The sequence below is a fragment of the Arachis hypogaea genome, chromosome 15, assembly GCF_003086295.3.
Source record: "Arachis hypogaea cultivar Tifrunner chromosome 15, arahy.Tifrunner.gnm2.J5K5, whole genome shotgun sequence".
Classification (NCBI taxonomy): domain Eukaryota; kingdom Viridiplantae; phylum Streptophyta; class Magnoliopsida; order Fabales; family Fabaceae; genus Arachis; species Arachis hypogaea.
The window spans coordinates 140,577,033-140,596,846 of record NC_092050.1 but is presented as its reverse complement, the minus strand read 5'-3'; the positions used below and the strand labels follow the sequence as shown (position 1 = coordinate 140,596,846).

The following is a 19,814-nucleotide window of genomic DNA, read 5'->3' as shown; positions in this document are numbered from 1 at the left end:
GAATCATAAATACTATTCTTTTTTATTTTTTGAAAGTGACACAATTACTAATACTATTTTTCTGAATTTTTTAAGGTGAAACATAGTTATTAATGTTTTCGCTACTGTCATCAGCATAAAGATAAATAATTTGGTCACAAAATATTTTTCATGTCTAAGGTAGAATTTAAAGTTAAACTACTTATAGTCAAGCAATCAAATGATGAAATATTGACTTTATAGTCAAGGAATCAAATGATAAAATACGAAATGGTACCAACGTAATAGATCTAATTAAATCACAAATAGTATAATTACGCCTAAGACGCTTAACAATGTGATGCACAAACGCTATTTTTGTATCGCTTATAATAAGTGAAGTAGTTGTCCATATAATTGTCTTGTGAATTGCGACTTGTAATAATGTTTGGGTTAAAATCTAAATTTCAACACCCACTTAGTTGAAACATTCTTTTTTAACTCAGTGTTTGTTACCTCCACGTATTTTTTGCTTCATAAATATGTAACACAAAATTATATTAATAAATTTTTGTGCTGAATTTCAATATCACATATAGGCCTTGGATTATGAATTATTTGAGAGTACTTGCAAGGATCAATTTCACTTCAACCTAATTTTTTTTTATTTAATTAATAAATCATAAGTCATGGTCAAAAGTCAAAACAGAATAAACCGTTCTTTATTTGTATTGCTAAAAATATTTTTCCTTTCATGGATGTTGGCCCTCAAACACAAATTGTTAAAATACATTAAGCATTCGGTACTAACATCTTCATGAACCACATAGCGTCATTTTTCTTAATGATTTTGATAAATTTTCAAACACTTTCCTCTTCTTCAGCTGTTATACAATGCTCTCTGGAAGAAACTGCACCCCCTGCAATTTTAAAGAACTCAAACTTTGGCATAGAATCACCATTTAATAAAGGTACCTACTCCAATAAAAATGTCAAAAACATCTCATAAAGATATTTGACTAACTTTTAATTTATTTCTTTAGTCATATTTTAAATAAAGATAACTCTTTCATAACATGTTAAAATCAAACCTTACAATCCACTATCCAATAGCTAAACAAAAGCATTCTCACATGAAGATAATTTAAATTTTTCGTTAGAGTATCCACCTTTAATAAATAATCCCTTCAACACCATAGTAAAAATTCTTTATTTGTATATTCACCCTTTCAAACATCATGTTCTTAATTCTGAGTTATTTTAATATGTGCACTCTTGAATGTTTCTTGAATTTAAGCAAAAGAATGATGAATTTTTTTCTGATTTGATCAAAATAAATTCCCACAAAAGGAATAAGAATGTTACCTGCATTTATTTTTAATGAATTTCTATTACGTGTTATACGTTGTTATGGATTATTGGGACTTGGAATGTATTGTATTGATATGAAGTTAATTTTTTTTAAACAATAATACACAAATTGGAGGATTGGTATTGCGAGGGAGAGAAAACCTAACCTCTCATTTGTACTCAAACTTGATTGATGAACAAATCGGACCTTAGGTATTCTGTGTGCGAAATTTTTTGCACATAAACCAAAAAATCATGTAAGATTTTTAAATAGTACAATTCAAAGAAAGGAGTGTATTTTTAACCTTTTGTTTCAACTTTCAATACATCTATCACTCAAAATTTAAATTATAAAAGTAAAAAAAAATGTGGGAAATGAACTTTATAGAATAGAATTTATGATTATTTGCAAAAGAACAGAAAATTCCTCATCTAAGCAAACATATAGACTCGTTAGTGCTAAGATAGCAAATGCTACTAACACATTGTTTGGTTTAAAGGAATATGAGGGAAAAGAAAAGGGTTAAGTAAGATTTTGGTCCCTAACGTAGAGGTTGAAAATTTATTTCGTCATCGACCTTTTTTTCGCTACAAAATGGTCCTAAAAGTTTCAGTTTGTTTTAAAATCGTCATTTTTATCAAATTTTTTATTTTTATTCCAAAGATACCCCTAACTATAAAAGAAACAAAAACGTTGAATAAGGGAGAACGGAGAAGGCGGGAAAGGGGGAAGCGATTCGCGAGGGGAAAGGGGAAGGATCTCGCCGCTCCAATCCGCCGTCGCTGTTCCTCTGGGCTCGGCGGAGGTGCTCGATGGCAGATTGTTCTAGTTCGAGGCAAGAATAGGGGAAGGCTTCGGTGGTGAGCTAAGGTAGCGCGAAGAGAGAAGAAGAAAAGGGTTGGAGAGCTATGATGGCGGATCGGCGCTGTGATGCCGGTTTTGGGTGGCTCACTGGCAGGGACGAACCTAGAGGAGGACGAATAGTGGTCTCGGCCCCCAAAATTTTAAGAAACTATACTTATACATGAGACATGTGTTTAAAAAATAAAAAATATTATGTAATTTAATAATTTTATATATATTATTTTTTATTATGTGATAGATTTATGTTTTAATTGTTTAATTCACTAATATTTTTTACTTAACTAATTTAATATCATACCCTCAAGTGTCTTTGTACCTTTCAAATTAGTTTTTATATAATAATCTCTATATTTATTTTTAAAAAATCATTTATTTTTTTATATTAATATATTTAATATTTATATTATTATATTAATAATGACTTACGTAATTATATTTTGGTAATTATATTATGTACTTTAAATATTATTTTCTTGTAAAAAATACTCATTTTTTTTTCTAAATTTACGTTGTTAAAAGAAAAAATTTTATAAAGATATCTTATATATTGTATTCTATAAGGGTACTATGTCTTTCAAATAATTAATAATTTATAATTTATTTTCAAATTTTTTAAAATTTTTGAAAGAATTAATTTTAATTAATAAGATATGTGATAATTTTTAACTAAACATACTATAAATTATTGGTATTTTATAATTTTATAATGTACTATTGATATTATTATATTTCTTTTATATAATTATCATATTAAAAATAAAATTGTGAAAAAAATTATAATTATATATATATATATATATTTTGATAAATCTTTTAAAAAACTAACTCTAATAACTATATATTAATTATTTTTATGAAATAAAAAAAATTATCCAAAATTCAGCCAAATTATCTAAAATTTGGCCCCTCCTTATTAAAATTTCTGGATCCGTCCCTGCTCGCTGGCTTCTGCTTCTGCTTCCATTCTTCTTCTACTTCTGCTTCTATTCTGTTTTTGCTTCTATTATGTTGTTGATTTTTTTATTATTGTTGCTTCTGGTTGCTTCTGCTTCTGATTGATTATATTATTTTATTGTTGTTGTTGTTGTTCTACTCCTGCTTCTGTTTCTGCTTCTGCTCCTGCTTCTGCTTGATTCCATTGTTGATTCATTGTTGTTGTTGTCCTGCTCCTGCTTCTACTTGATTACATTGTTGATTCATTTTTGATTCATTGTTGTTGTTGCTTCTAATTCTGTTTCTGCTTGTGTTTGTGCTTGATTTTAGGGAAGGGGAAGGAGATTTTAGTTCGAAGGATAGTTTTAAACTAAGTTAAACCTTTGGGACTATTTTGTAATGAACAAAAGGCCGGGACGAAATAAATTTTACGCTTTTACGTTAGGACCAAAATTATATTTAACCCAAAAGAAACTGTAGGGAAAGAAAATTGATGAAAAATTAAATTTTTTATTATTTGGTTTAGAAAATGTAGGAAAAGAAAATTTTATTAAAAAATATTTAAAATTAAAAATAATAAAAATATTCAAAAATCAAGTAAAAAAATTTGAAAATAAAATAAAATAAAATCAATTTAAGATATAGAATTTAAAATTTAAAATTTAAAACTTAAGATTGTCGAAAACAATGAATAATCAGTGTAAACAGCTAATATTAGTTGGTGATTGATTGAAATTGTAATGTTAAAAAATAATGCAAAAAAATAAAAAATAAATTTAAAAAAAATGTGAATATTTTAAATTTCACAAATATTTCGATAAAAAATTAGATTATATAATAATATTTGTAACAAAAGTAATTAGCTAATAAATTTTAAATATAATAATTTAATTATTTATCGAATAATATAAAATTTAATTATTTTATATTTTTATGTTACAATTTAAAATATTATAAAAATTTTATTGCATAATAATTAATTTTAATAAAAAATTACTCATATTTTTTATATTTCTGTATTTTATATTTATTTATTTAAAAAATAAAAATTATATTATTATTTAAAATATTATATATAAAAAAATAATTTTTTATATATTAAAATATTTCATATTTATCAAAATTCATCGATACTTTATTTTTATATTAATTTTTTATTTTTTAATAAAATCTAATAATTTATATAAAGGTGCGCTGCATAAAGTTGTTGTCGTTGTCTTAGACATACCCCTACCCAGAAACAATTGAGAAAACTATTTCCGCAGAGATAGCAACGTCTAGTCGTCTATGTCTTCGACCAGAGAGCAGAGAGCTCTCCCCCAAACTTAACAGCGAAAGTGCGAATCACTAAAATGTTGTCATCCTCAACCTCAACGATCACTTTCATTTTTAGGTATTCTCTTCTCCAAATCCCTAATTTTGTTTCCTTCCCTTCCTCTTCATCCCTTCACTCTCATTCTGAGCCCCCATCCACTCGCCAAGTTGATGAAGCTGTTGATTCTTTCACTCGCATGCTCTCTATGCGTCGCCCTCCATCCATCATCCAATTCACCAAGATTTTGGGATCTCTTGCCAAGACCAACCATTTCCCCACCGCCATTTCCCTTTTTCAGCAATTGCAAGCCAGAGGAATCGCTCCCAACTTATTTACTTTGAGCATCGTAATTAATTGTTGTTGCAGCATGGGTCGTATGACGCTTGCTTTCTCTGTATTGGCCAAGATTTTTAGAATGGATTATCAACCTGATACGGTAACATTGACAACAATCCTGAAAGGTCTCTATCTCTGTGGTAGTATTGAAAAAGCAGTGCGCTTTCATGACAGAGTGCTGGCTCATGGATTTCACTTCGACCAAGTCACTTATGGGACGTTGATCAATGGGCTCTGTAAGACCGGACAGACATCAGCTGTTATTCAAGTGTTGAGAAAGATCCCACGGTATGGCATTGCTCCTAATGTCTTCATGTACAGCGCAATTATTGATAGCCTCTGCAAGGATACACTTGTAAGTCAGGCTTTTCATTTATTCTCTGAAATGCTTGCTAAGGGAATTTCTCCTAATGTTATCACATACAGTTCTCTCATTTTTGGATTGTGTCTTGAGGGTCAATATAAGGAAGCCATTGATTTGTTAAGTGATATGGTGCTTAGAAACATTACTCCAAATGTTCGTACCTATAGTATTTTGATCGATGGGCTATGCAAGGAAGGAAAGATCAAAGATGCTAAGAATGTGTTGGCTGTGATGACAAAACATGGTGTGAAACCAGATGTGGTTACTTATAGCAGCATAATGGATGGATATTGTTTGGTTAATCAGGTAAATAAGGCAAAATATATATTCAACACAATGGCCGAGAATAGAGTGTTTCCTAATGTTCGGAGTTACAATATCATGATTAATGGCTTTTGCAAAAGTAAAATGATCGATGATGCCTTGAATCTCTTCGAAGAGATGCGTCACAAGAACTTGGTTCCTGACACGGTAACTTACAGTACTCTAATTGATGGCTTGGGAAAATCAAAGAGAATCCTTTGCGCCTTGGAACTTCTTGAAAAGATGCATGATCGAGGTCAACCTGCCGATATAATCACTTACAATTCTTTGATGGATGCTTTGTTCAATATCAAACAACATGACAAGGCACTTATGTTATTCAATCAAATGAAAGAGAGTGGCATTGATCCAGATATAGTTACATACACCATACTTATAGATGGCCTCTGCAAAAGTGGAAGACTTGAAAATGCAAAAGAGATTTTTCAAGATCTTTCCATTAAAGGCTATCACATAAACACAAGGATATACAATGTTATGATCAATGGGCTCTGCAAAGAGGGCCTACTTCATGAAGCATTGGCCTTAAAGTTGGAAATGGAAGACAATGGTTGCTCTCTGGATGCTGTAACTTACGAAACAACTATTCGTGCTCTGTTGGAAAAAGGTGAAAATGATCAAGCGCTGAAACATCTTCATGAAATGATTGCTAGAGGCTTATTGAAAAGATACTAAGGAGAAATAAATCAACTCAAATTAATAAATTTTCTGTTGTCAAAATTTGTACAGAACTTGGTAAATTTTATATCTATTGGGGTGGAGAGTTTGGGAAATGCCATGAACTCACTATCACCTTGATTTTGGTTATCTCACTGTTATTGAATTAATTTTGAACTTGTGTTATTGGCTGATTTTTGAGTCTTTGTTACCATGGCTATCATGCATCCTGTTTCGGCGGATTTTCCTAGTTGTAACTGGTGGCTTAGTGCTTAAGATTTCTTGATAGTAATTAAGAGCTCATGATTGGTCTGCTGAGCAACTGTGCTTTATTTGACTGAATCTTCTTAGAATTCTTCTAAAAGACATGCGGTGGCAAGATTAATGACATAGATTTATGATTTTCACTGCCATCTTTGAAACAAATACATATACTAAATGCATGACCCCACTTTTTTTGTTGACAATTTCAACATTTTTGTTATTTTTCAAAATCTGATCATAGGTGAAGAAACCTGTATACTAAGTCTGTGATTACACTTGATGTTTCAAATAAAAAAGGCCGTGCAAGAAGGAATTTCTAGGAATTTGGCTAATTTGGTTCAAATATGAATTATCTTAAAAGCTTTGTTCATTTTCATAATTAATGTTACAGGGCTTTAATTCTTAGAAATCAATTGAAAATATGTACATTATGTTCATTTCCATAATTAATGTACAGTTGTAATTAATGTTATCTTAAAACCCTTGTTCATTTTCATAACTAATGTTACTCAGCAGTTAATGCTTAATTGAGTTATTTCATTATTTCTTGTTGAAAAATCCTATATAGGAATTATTACATTGTTCTTGTTTAAAATCATGTTGAAAAGCTTTTATTATTAAAACATGGTTTGGAGTTTTGTTGTCTGTTATCAGCTACACTTGTCATGAAAGATTTGGGGATTCTAATGTCAAGCACAACTATTTCTACACCTATTTCTTTGGTATTTTCTAAATCTTCTCTGCATTGTGATGAGTGGGGTTAGAATAAAGAATTACAAGTGAAACAATGTTGTACAGATTGAAATTGCATTTGTTCTTGTAGAATATTTTTGAATGCTAATACAATTTCTTTTGGCACAGACAATATTGGAGATCTCTAGTATGAATTTTCCTTTATACTTGGATTTCAGTTTGTCCCTTTGAAATAATTGCGAGACACTTGATTTAATATTTTGTCAGCTTATTTGGTTTCTAGTTGAACCCACCATTCGATTATAAGCTTCAGATTCAGTTTTAGATGGAAGTGAATAATAGCTACTTTCACAAAAATCACTCTTCAGATTAGACCAATAAACATAAAATGAATTGATCTCAAACAAGATAGAATATGGTTGATGCTGCTATAAACTTTGAGGAATCAATCTTAGCATCATAATGAAATTAGGTTGTTCATGTACTATTTATTAGGAGGGGTTGTGACTGGATGATAGTGTTAAGTACTGCAGAGATCCAAATTTGCTGAAATAATGGCGGTGTTGAAGGCATTGAGAAGCAGATCGGTGGTTCTCAAGTGTCGAGAACCAGAGACCTGGTAGGAGATTTGGTTGTGCATTGTGATTATGAATAGAATATCTATCAATAACCAAGGCAAAAGACCATTGGAGTTACCTAAGAACTATGAACGCATTATTGATGTTAAAAAGATATGAATTTCAAAATTAATCATTAACTAGTATTTTTGCTCGTAATGTTATTACGGGAATCTAAATCTTAAACATTACGGGAATCTAAATCTTTTAAAACTACGTCGACTTTATCTTAATTTAGAGATTATGACAAAAAAAATTAATATTTATTGAATTAAATTATTTTTACAAAAAGATCATATGAGAAAAAGTCTCTAGCAGCTAAATTATATGTAATAAATATTTAAAGAAATAAAAGTGAAAATATAAATTAAAAAGATAAACGGTACAAATTTAAAATTAAATAAAAAAATATGCATACAATAATAAAATATTTATGTAAATAATATTACGGAATTATTTTTAATTATATTTAATTATAAATTTAATATATATTTTATAATTTTGTGAATCTATTTGAATTATGTTATTTTATTAATTTTATTTCTTGTAGAATAGAAATATAAAAAGAGATAGAGAATAAGAGAAAAAGAGAAAAAGATAAAGAAAAAGGAGTGAGTTTGTTAATTTTGGAGGGAAAGATTTTATTATAATTGTAATGAAAGAATACCGTGTGATACATTTTAGTTTATCAAATTAGTAATATCAAATATAAATTATAAATTATATATAGAATGGGAAGGGTAGAGAGAAATAGAGGAGAGAGAGGTAGATAAGACTATAGAGAAAGGAAATTTATTAATTTTGGAGGAAATATTTCATCTTAATTTTAATGAGAGAGTATCATGTGACATTTTGGTTGTTAAATTAGTAATATAATATAGTTATATTTCAATTTTAATATTTCAATTTTAATTTCAGTTTTAATTTTAATTTAATTTTAATTGTAATTAGAGAATATAATATATATTTTTGTTGTTAAATTTATAATTAGTTATTTATAATTGATATATAAAAGAGATAGAGCAGGTATAGGAAGAGAAATAGAGTGGGTGAAGGAATGAGAGAGATAGAGAAAGAGAGAGGGGAAGGAGGAGAAAACTCTTTAATTTTGGAAAAAAAATTTTGATTCCAATTATAATAAGAGAGTGACATGTGGTACATTTTGGTTGTAAAATTAGTAATACTAGGGTATGTTCCCGTGTCTTGCACGGGGTAATACATAAAATTATATAAATTTTTTTATTAAAATTTAAATAAAAAATATATATAGTAATTATTATTATAAATATTGTATAATTTAAAAATATTAAAAATAATTAATATTTATTTTAATCAATTTGGATTGGTTGAATGATTATTTCATTTGTCTGCTTAAATAAGTATTTGGAGTTCGAATCTCACCCTTAATAAATAGAGCATCAATATGTGGTGGATTAATCCTAGACTTGTCGAGTTAGAAAATCCATAGAGAAAAATTGTATTTGTCTTTAAAATAGATTAATTTTTCATTAATAAAAGTACTTATGGACTTTTGTCTTTGTTGAAATTTACTTAGGGCAATTTTATTTGTTGGTATCGTATCCATTCTTAAAGTCAAAACAATATGATCAACATTGTTACTTGTTAAAATTTCACATTTTATAAAATAATTTTTAAATTTTCAAATTCATAAATTTATGTCATTACAAAAGTTATTAGATCGATTAATATTTCTTGATAACATAGTGTACCGAAACACCATTGTTGAGTATTAGTTAGTGTGAAGAGAAACCAATAATAACTTTTGTTATTCAATATATAATTTATTCTATTAAAAAATAAATTAATATTTCCTAAATTTATAAATACATTTTTTTCTAATTTCTTACACCATTTTATTTGACAATATTTATCATTAAAAAATAGCAAATGACCATACTATCCTACAATATATATATGATGTGCAAAATAATTTCTTGTCTTGAAATTAATTCTGGTTAATGAGATAAAATTTAAAATATTTTTTATTTTCTTACTCAAATTTAAATTTAAATTTAGAATTGATTAATGACTCATTTTTTTAATTTTAATAAAAAAATAAATTGGTTAGATGTAAAATATTTAGCATTTAAAAATTTCAATCATTTAAATTTTAATTACCAAGAATTGGATTAAAAATTAATTATAAACTTAATAATCGATATAAAAATATATATTATATTAGTACGTAAATAATAATATCCAATGTAAATTATTTATTTTTTTGACAGAACTAATGTATAATCTATTGAGAATTGATTCATTATCCAAAATTTTTTCATAAACTTTGTAATATATAAAAATAGTGATCTTATTTGTTATTATTATTTAAATAATTTTTTATAATTTTTTAATTAGGTAATTAACTTAATTAATAACCTTTATTATTGCTTTTATACTAAAAAAGTATCAGTTTATACTATTTACATATTTTTCACTACTAATAAATAAATAAATATTTGCACTATTATATTTATGGTCCTAAATGATGACTTAAGTTACTTATTTTGTATGTTAATTTATTAAATATTAAGATAAAAAAATTCTTCAATAAATTATATAAATAGTCATTACAGAAAAAAAATTATATATCATATATAATAATCCTTGATATATATAGTGTCATGTATATATTAAAATTATCTATTTTAATTACGTGAGTTATTATTGTTATTTTTACTTTTTTGTTACATTAAAAAATAATATGTAAAACTAAAAAAGAGATAATTAATTTTTTTAGTTTGAATTAAAAAAATGTCTTGTAAATATATTTAACTTTTACATATACTAAGTGTTATAATATTAAATAGTATAATATTTGCTATAACAATGACTCAAAATATTGCCAATGAGTTATAGCTCAAATGCCATAGTCTCCCCATACTTAATTAAGAGGTTGCGAATTCGAGTCTCCTATCTTTGGTAAAAAAAAAAAAAAGACTCAAAATATTAATCCAAGATATATTTGGACCTAGTAAGACCTCAATACAAGCAAGATCAACTAAAATCCATTGTTAGGGTCCCAAATCCGACTTAAGTTCATTACCTTAAAGGCCCAGTGCAGATGAAGTCCACGCGTCCCCTCTTAAATTGACTCAGATTGGATCTCCGTTGCTAGTTAGATATGGTAATGAGTACTCAGAATAGCATGAGAATCCCCCTTCCCATCCCTCACTCCTATTTTAAAAAAATGCCCACGTTCCTTCTCCGTCATTGTAAGTTCTTGTTTAATTATCCCTTAGAGAATGCAGATCTCTTCGGAAAACTTTTGAAAAAAAATTAACACAAAAAGACATAATATAATAATCATAAAATAATCAGTTCAATATAATTCAACACAATTTATAATATATTCGTTATAAAAAATAACATTTCAAAAGGAGAAAACATAAAAACATATTCCAACATAATAACATAACATAATTTTTTGGAACGATACTGAGCGACATAGTGACGGACTTGAGAGGTAGAGAAAGTGGGTTAGAGAGAGAGAGGATTGAGGCTGAGAATGAGTCTGAAAGAAAAAGGAAGAATTCGAATTGGAGGCAGAATTAGGGTTACTAAATTCAACAAATGAATTTATGTATATATAAATTAGGATAAATTAATAATTTTATTCCATGGCGCGGGTACTTATGTCTGTGTCCCCATTAGGGGTGGCAAACAGGAAAGCCCGCCCTGTCTCGCCAAAAGCCCGCGATCTAGTGGACTAGCCTTCTCCGCCCCACCTAGTAAGGCGGTTTTAAATTTCTCCCCGCCCCACCTAATGGTAGGCTGGCGAATTGGCGGGTTCTCTTTTTTTTTAATAAATCATTAAATATTAAACAATATATATAATTTCACAATAATTTCAATAAACTTATAATTTCTAAAAATATAAAAAAATTATAATTATAAATACGTAATAAACATAATTATAAACCAAACTTTTTGAAACAAAATAATAAAATCAATATTGTCCAAAGCAAAACAAATATTATCCAAAATATATAATTAATCATCTTCAAGTTTATAATCAATCAAACATTAAAGCATAATCCAAAATATAACTTAGAACATCTTCAATTATCATCTTCATCCTCTTGTAGATTAATAACATCATAGAAATTTGTAAAAAATATGGTCTTGACAAAATAAAAGCTTGGCCTAGCGGAAAAACCTGCACCGTCCCACCGAAGCCCGCCAAAGCTCATGGATTAGGCGGTGCGGGGTAGACGAGCTTTTTAAGTTTGGCAGACCAACCCTCCTTTTTTGTCGGGTTATGCGGGCCAGCCCGACGGATTTTGGCCTGTTTGCCACCCCAAGTCCCCATCCATTTTCGGATGGCAGGTCATGAGGATTTCACGAGTCCCCATCTAACCCCAAAATACGAGTAATTCCTGCAAATACTTTTTTTGGCTGTTTTTGTGATCATCCATATTGCTAGCATTCATTGGTTTGTGATGTGGAGCTATTCTAGCCACTCAATAAATTCTCAGATAATCAAAGTTTAGGTTATATCATTTGTAACAGCCCAGACCACCCGCTAGCACGATATTGTCCGCTTTGGCACACAATGCCTCACGGTTTTGCCTTTGACGATAGGGATGCTAGCCGAAGCCCCCCACACTCACTCGTCAAAACGTGTCATGCTAGGGAGAGGTATCCACACCCTTATAAGGCATGCTTCGTTCCCCTCCCCAACCGATGTGGGCCTTACAATCCACCCCCCTAAGGGAGTCCAGCGCCCTCGCTAGCACATCGATCCGGGTTCTGGCTCTGATACCATAATGTAACACCCTACCATACAGAGTCTTATGCTTAAGTCATAATTCAGAGATGGCAAGGTATTACGACCTCTAAAATAAAAATTTAGTACATATAGTAATGTGAATAATAATTATAACTAGGAGCCTTTGAAGAAAAGGGGGTACAACAAAAATCGTAACTCAAAAAACGCAACACTCCGATCGATAATGTAACAAACAAGGATAAATTAACGCGAGATTATATATATACAAAAGAGTGCCAAAAACGGGAATATCAAAACTCAAATCCGGATGCGAAGATAACCGGTCCGAGCATAGCAATATATACATATAATAAAATAAGGAAACCCCAAGGAAACCTAAAAGGACACAAATACAGAAAACCTATTCTCCAAAAATCCCTTCTAAGAGGAGTCATCACAGTTTGTATTATTCAATCGAGATAAAAGTATTTAAGAGAAATCATAAAATCAAAACAGAGTCTCGAGAACAAAGGATCTTCGCTAATCCAGAAGTCTCCAGCATGCTTCAGCGAGAAACCTCACGTCCTGCATCTGAAAACCACAAAATCCGCATGGGTGAGAACCAGAGGTTCCCAGCATGGTAACAGCTTCCACATATATAATATATAATAAAAGAGGAAAGTCGAAGGCAATCCTAGAACTTCCTCCAGATAAAATCAAAGCTTATAAACAAGCTAAAGCATAAAGGGCATCTGACTAAAGATCCTTCAATCTAACTAATACTTCCCTTTCCAATTCTTTCAGACCTCCCAACCACCAGCAGGAGTATAATGTAGCAAACACAGCTAAATCAAACAAGAGATATACAAATAGGAAAAGATAAGGCATTTAGACAAATAGCAAGTAATATGCAGTCAAAAAGGCAATCTCAATCAATTCACATAGTATGCATATGATGAATGCCTGTTCCTAATGGCTGATGATATCATCTGTCGGTTATAGAGCCAACCCGACAAGTCCTGGTAGCTAACCATTGGACTGTCCCTCTGTCGTGTCTCCCCAACTCGAGTTATACTCAATATAAACTTGATCATAATCATGATCCATATCCATCACCCTCACTGGTGAATATTTATGGGGGTGAGCTCATCTAGGGCTTTCACAGTGCCCGGCCACCCTGACAACATAGGGTCAAAAGAGTTTCGAGTCTCAACCTGGAGCACGTGGTGGCTAGCCACTGCTTTCTCCCAGGAAAACTCTCATCTCCGATAGTGGAAGTGCAACATTCACAATTCATTCGACAGCATATATGCATTTATTCTTAGCCATAATCATGGCTCCGCCGTAACACGGCAATAATCTAGCCATCCAGCTCACGGTTAAATCCATAACCAGCCAATTCATTAACAATCACGACCTTTCGGCCCATGGCATAACAAGCACTTCCACTGCCATCCTCCGCATCTCACATAATCATCTTTGATCCTCATTGATCATTTATTTTTCCCTTGCTTCACTCGCAAGTTACCACATCCCCTAGCTCCTTTTCTCATTTCTAGGCATATCATAATGATTTAAGACATAAGTGGTGAGATCGGAGGCTTAGAAGTATGAAATTTGGCTTTTAAAACTCAAAAATCAACCTTGGGATGAAAACAGGGCCACGCGTACGTGCACTCAACGCGCACGCGTGGATGGCCACAAAACTCATCGACGAGCAAGCGTCATACACGCGGACGTGCGGGTACATTTGTGCCCCAGGCACAAAACTGGCACAACTCTGGCACAACTCTCTGGAAAAAGGCTGGGCATTTGGTGCAGCGCATCGACGCGCCCGCGCACACCACGCGCACGCTTGGATGGTACCTTCTTGAAGAACGACGCGCACGCGCCAAGTGCGCCTACGCGTGGGGAGTTACTCTGCTAAAAATTTTCTAAGTTAAAAGCTGCAGAATTCACAGATTCAACCCCCAATCTTCCGATGGACATAACTTTTTCATTTTTAATCATTTTTCGCCCGTTCTTCGAACGACATGGACATCCCGGATCCAATTTCATTTCTAAACAAGTTTGGTATAAAATGGGGATCCGTAGTCCAAGTTATGTCCCGTCAAAGTATGCCCAAAAATCATATTTTCATACAAAACCACAAGGTGCCATTTTCAAAACAAGCCATTTCCAACTCTTTTCAAAATCAACCAAAATATGCCAATTTCAACCCTTTTTGAAATCAATCAAAATGTACCAAAATCAACATCAAGTCATCCTCAACTCACACATTGACACTTTACCAAAATTTCCAAAACCACCATCCAACCATTTTATCACTTCTCAATCAAATGGCTAAAGGACAAACACAATATCATGTCATACATCCTTCTTCATCTTAATTTCCAATAATACCATTTCCAATCAACCATCATTATACATAATCATCATCATACTCACCATCAACATGGTACCACCCACCAAGTCAACCTCAATCATTCATCAAGCATATATCACAACATGCATTTTCTCATATATCACACAATCAAGGCATCAATATTCATAATCACATATATGATCACATCATATATCTCAACCATTCAACAACATCATCAATTCAATGCCTATCTTAGGGCCTCTAGCCTAAGTATTTCCTACCACATTACATATTAGATACGAGAAACCGAGACCATACCTTAGCCGATTTCCCAAGCTCAACCGGAGCACTTCCAAATCACTTGTCCACAAGTTTTCTAGGTCTCAACACCTTTAAGAACAGATTTTTACCACCAAAAATCCCTTTTTAAGCTTTCCAAGGTCTCAATCAAGCCCCAATATTCACATATACACAACCTAAGCCACAATCATCATACCCATACACAACATCTCAATACCCAAACATCATAGAACAACAAAATTATACTAGGGTTGAGAATCTTACCATACCTAAGGTCCAAGGAGACAAGATTAACCTTCTCCTTCAAGAGAGTTGGGTCCTATAACATCAAAGAGCCCAAAATCTCAATATTTTTGCTCATGAAACTCGAAAACAAGGCTGGAAATTCGAAGAGCAAAACGTGACTTACCTCAAGATTAGTTGTATGGATTTTGTAGAGCTCTCCGCGATGAACACGTGGCCATAAACGGTGCAACGATCGGAGCTCTAGATCAAAAGTTATGGTGGTTTGAAGATCAAATGAGAGTAAGAACTTGAGAGAGTGTTCTTCCCTCCATGGCCTCCATTTTCAGCGTGTGAGTGTCTCAAATGAGGAGAGAGAGTGCTAAAAACTAGGGTTTTGGTTTAGTTTAGTTGGGCCAAGGGCCCATTTTGGGTCCGGTTGGCCCGGTTTGGTCCGTTCGGTCCAATCTTGGTCCGATTTCTATAAAATTGGTATCGAAATTCTCGTCTCAATCTCCTCTATCATATTAAGCCATAAAAATAACATTTTTGGCTTTCTAGAATAAATTCTCATTTATGGGTTAATTAACCATTAATTAACCGGGTCTTACATCATTTTTATGCAGTCACATGTATCCTTGTTATAACAATATTAATAGAAGATAAATAGATAAACACTAAACTATTGTTTAAATATAAGATAAAAAATAAGAGAATAGAAAATAGAAAGAAAGAAAATGAGAGGAAACAAAATGAAAAGAAAAGTATATTTTTGTGTGTGTGTTTAGATAAAGAAAAAATGAATGAAAAGAAAATAGAGGAAAAATTTCTTTTGTTTGGATGGAAGAAAAAGTAAGAGAAAAAATTATAATAGAGTAAAATTATATTAATATTTTTATATATTATATATAAATTATAATTCAAATAGTAACTCTGTATTTTAACCCATGTTTGCACTTCTGCATAAGTTTTCTTTGCAACTTTGAAGAGAAAAAATTTACATGAGCTCCACATACATTTTTATCTTTTTCATTCAATTTTTTTGTTGATCCAAACAATAAAAAATTAATTTTTCATCTATTTTTTTCTCCAACATTTTATTTTCCTACAAATTTTTTTAATCCAAACAATATATAAATAAGTCACATTTTTTCATATATATATATATATATATATATATATATATATATATATATATATATATAACAATAACTAATATCACATGTTAGGTTAATTTATGTTGATAAACCAAAGCCACCTCAAAATTATCTAAATCCCCCAAACCTAAAAACGTTACCTAGTTATCTCCATTTACATTTCTATATAAATCGAATTTAATAAATTCGAATTAGGGTAATAAGTATAGGATTCGAATTACTTGACGTTGTGATTCGAAAGTAAATTGAATTCAATGAATTCGAATTATGTCATCCCCTACTAAATTGAATCTATAAATTTCGATTTATATGGTCCATGCTAAATCGAAGCAATAAGGTTCGATTTATACTCACTTAATAGCAATCCAGCTCATTGTAAATCGAATCTCCTTCGTTTGATTTAGTAGCATAGATAGCATCCAAGTAATTCAAATCTTATAGATTCGATTTACTACGAAAACACATAATTCGAACTCCATAAATTTGATTTATATAGATATGTAAATTGAGACATGCGCGCAATTTTTTTTGCTTTGGCAGATATACGTAAAATTGGTTTGCAGATGGTTTATAAAGGTGATTTACTCTACATATTATAATTTGTGAAATCATAATATTTTGAGAAGTGATGTATAGACAACTTAAATGTTGATAAGTCTGAAAAATTTTAGAAAAAAATAAAAATATAAAAAAATTACATGTTGATCCATAAATTTTTTTTTTTTTAAAATTTGTTCATAGTCTATGATTAATAACTTTAAAATTATATATATATTTTTTATTTTTATTTTATAGAGACTTATAATTTTGTTATCGGCGATGTTAGTGGTTATAGAGAGATTTTTACCTTTAAATAAATTATAGAAAAATTAAAAACAAAACTGGTTGCTATTTTTCTGACAATTCATTTAGTTTTTAGTTTAAATTAAAATTAAATTATATATTCAATTTATATTTATTTGTTTATCCTAATGATTGTATATAATAGATAATATATTTAAGCATGTTTTAAAAGAAAATTAAATTTTATATAATTGAAAGTTAACTATGAAATTGAAGCTAAGATGAAGTGAAATACAATAAACATATGAGGAGTGGAATTAAAATAAATAATAAAAAATAAGGTAATAAAATAATTAAAAAAGTAAACAAAAAAAAAGTAGAAAAATAATGCATGTAGTTGATAAAAATACACTGTAAAAAAATTAGTATAATCAATGAATATAAAAGATGAAAGACAAAAATTAAGATATATTTTTGTTAAAAAATTCAAGAAAAACATTGTGAAGAAGAACCTATTAATCAAGTTTTATGAAAATATTATAAAAAATTTAAAATGTTAGTAAATAAAATAGTAACTCCTTTAAGAATTATTAATCAAAATACATAAAAATACATTCTAATTTCTAGATATAAAAAATAATAAGAAAATAATTCAAATTAAATTTATTTATTTTATTTATTTGTTTATTATTTATTAAATAATTTAATATTTATTTAATTTTGATCAAATCAAATAATATAATTAATTGGTTATAATTAATGTTATTCACCCTAATGGTTTAATTGAAACATATTGAAACTCTAAAGGTAAAATTAAAACTAAATGTTAAGGATAAAACAAAAATAAAATTTTATTTGCTATCTTGAAATTTTTTTTAATAAAAATTTTATTTATACATCTTTAAAATGCATCATTTTAATACAATGATATTTTTATTAAAAATAAAAATTATGATAAATATCTTATATATTTGTTAATAAATTATATACAAATATTTTTTGAAGTATATCATTTTTATTATAAAAAATAACTTAAATACTTTTAAATGTGATTATGATAATTCATTAAGTATTATATTTTTTTTACTAATTTATATTTAATAATTTATCGCTAACTTTTAATTATAGTAAAAATGTAAGATATGATGCCAAAAAAAAGAAGCTAAAGTGACATATTACTAACAAAAAGATATATATTTTTTTATTTTTTAGATACATTTCTATTTTTTTAGATATATACATTTTAATTTATATAAATCAATGACAATTAAATGTATAAAAAAATTATAATTAATAAAAAAAATAAAATTTAAGATAAACATGTCCTGAATAAATTGAAATAAAATAAAGACTTTTAATTATGATCATTAATTATAACTACATATATTTTCTTCAAGATTTATACTTCAAAAATTCAGTATATTAATATTTTGTATTTTTATTTTTTAATTTTAGACTATCACAAACATTAGTTACTTTCCAATAATAACAATGCTTTTAAAAAAATAAACATAATTAAATGATCTTAAAATTATATAATAATTTTTAAAATAATAATAAAATATACATTTACTTAAAATATAATATTTGTATAGTAATTAAAATTTAATTGCCAATATAAAAGTAACATGTAATATCATTTCGTAATCAAATAAGTATTTAATTAAAGAATTTAATATATATATATATATATATATATATATATGACAAAATAAATAAAAATTTGAGTTTAACCATAATTATATAAATTGTAACTGATTTGATTTAATAATTTAAAAAAAATTGAATAACCCTTTTTAGAAATATGGCAAATAATATAGATTGAAGATGAAAAAAATATAATTAAATTATATAATATAATATAATATTCCTAAAAATTTATTTTATAGCAGATCTAATATCAAGATATTTATCATTACATGTGGTATAATCTAATTTTACAATTATTTAAACGTTGTTTTTATAAAAAATCGCGTTATTTATTTTGAAAAAAATATTTACTCATTATTATAATTTAAATAGAATATAAAATAGATATTAAACCAATTATTTCTTTTAATAATTATCCAGTTACAAATATCCATCAAGGGCATGAGATTTAAGAGTATATAAAGTAAATATAATACTTACAACTTTTACACTACTACGATAAGGTGATTATCACAAGTCTTTTTAGCATAAATTAAATAGAACAACATATAATAATAAAGAAACAATCAAATCCAAAAAAATTATAGAACACCTGTCATACACTACGACGGTTAGTATTGAGAAATCTTTAACCATTTATTTTTTTATTGAATAAATTACCATTTGTACGCATAAAAGATACAGATGCTGACAAATATACCCATATAAGAATAAAACGACAATTATACCTACGGAAGATTGCTTCCGTGTGCCAAGAGTACCCAGACATTAATTACACAATTGGTCCGTTAGGGTATTCTTGGCACACGGAAGCTATCTTCTGTGGGTACAATTGTCGTTTTATTCTTATATAGGTATATTTGTCAACGTTTGTATCTTTCATGGATACAAAGGATAATTTATTCTTTTTTTTATTAGCTATCTTTTTATTT

At 28.9% G+C, this 19,814-nt stretch overlaps 1 protein-coding gene across 1 annotated transcript; it reads left to right on the top strand.

Moving 5' to 3' along the window:
* Positions 1–4,324: 4,324 nt before the first annotated feature.
* On the top strand, positions 4,325–6,316 carry LOC112749060 (uncharacterized). Its single transcript, XM_025797330.2, has one exon. The coding sequence runs from the start codon at positions 4,459–4,461 to the stop codon at positions 6,118–6,120; it is 1,662 nt and encodes a 553-aa protein (XP_025653115.1). The 5' UTR covers positions 4,325–4,458; the 3' UTR covers positions 6,121–6,316.
* Positions 6,317–19,814: the final 13,498 nt, after the last annotated feature.

Excerpts from the sequence above, each read along its gene's own strand:
- LOC112749060 (XM_025797330.2), top strand. The coding sequence starts at position 4,459 with ATGTTGTCATCCTCAACCTCAACGATCACTTTCATTTTTAGGTATTCT.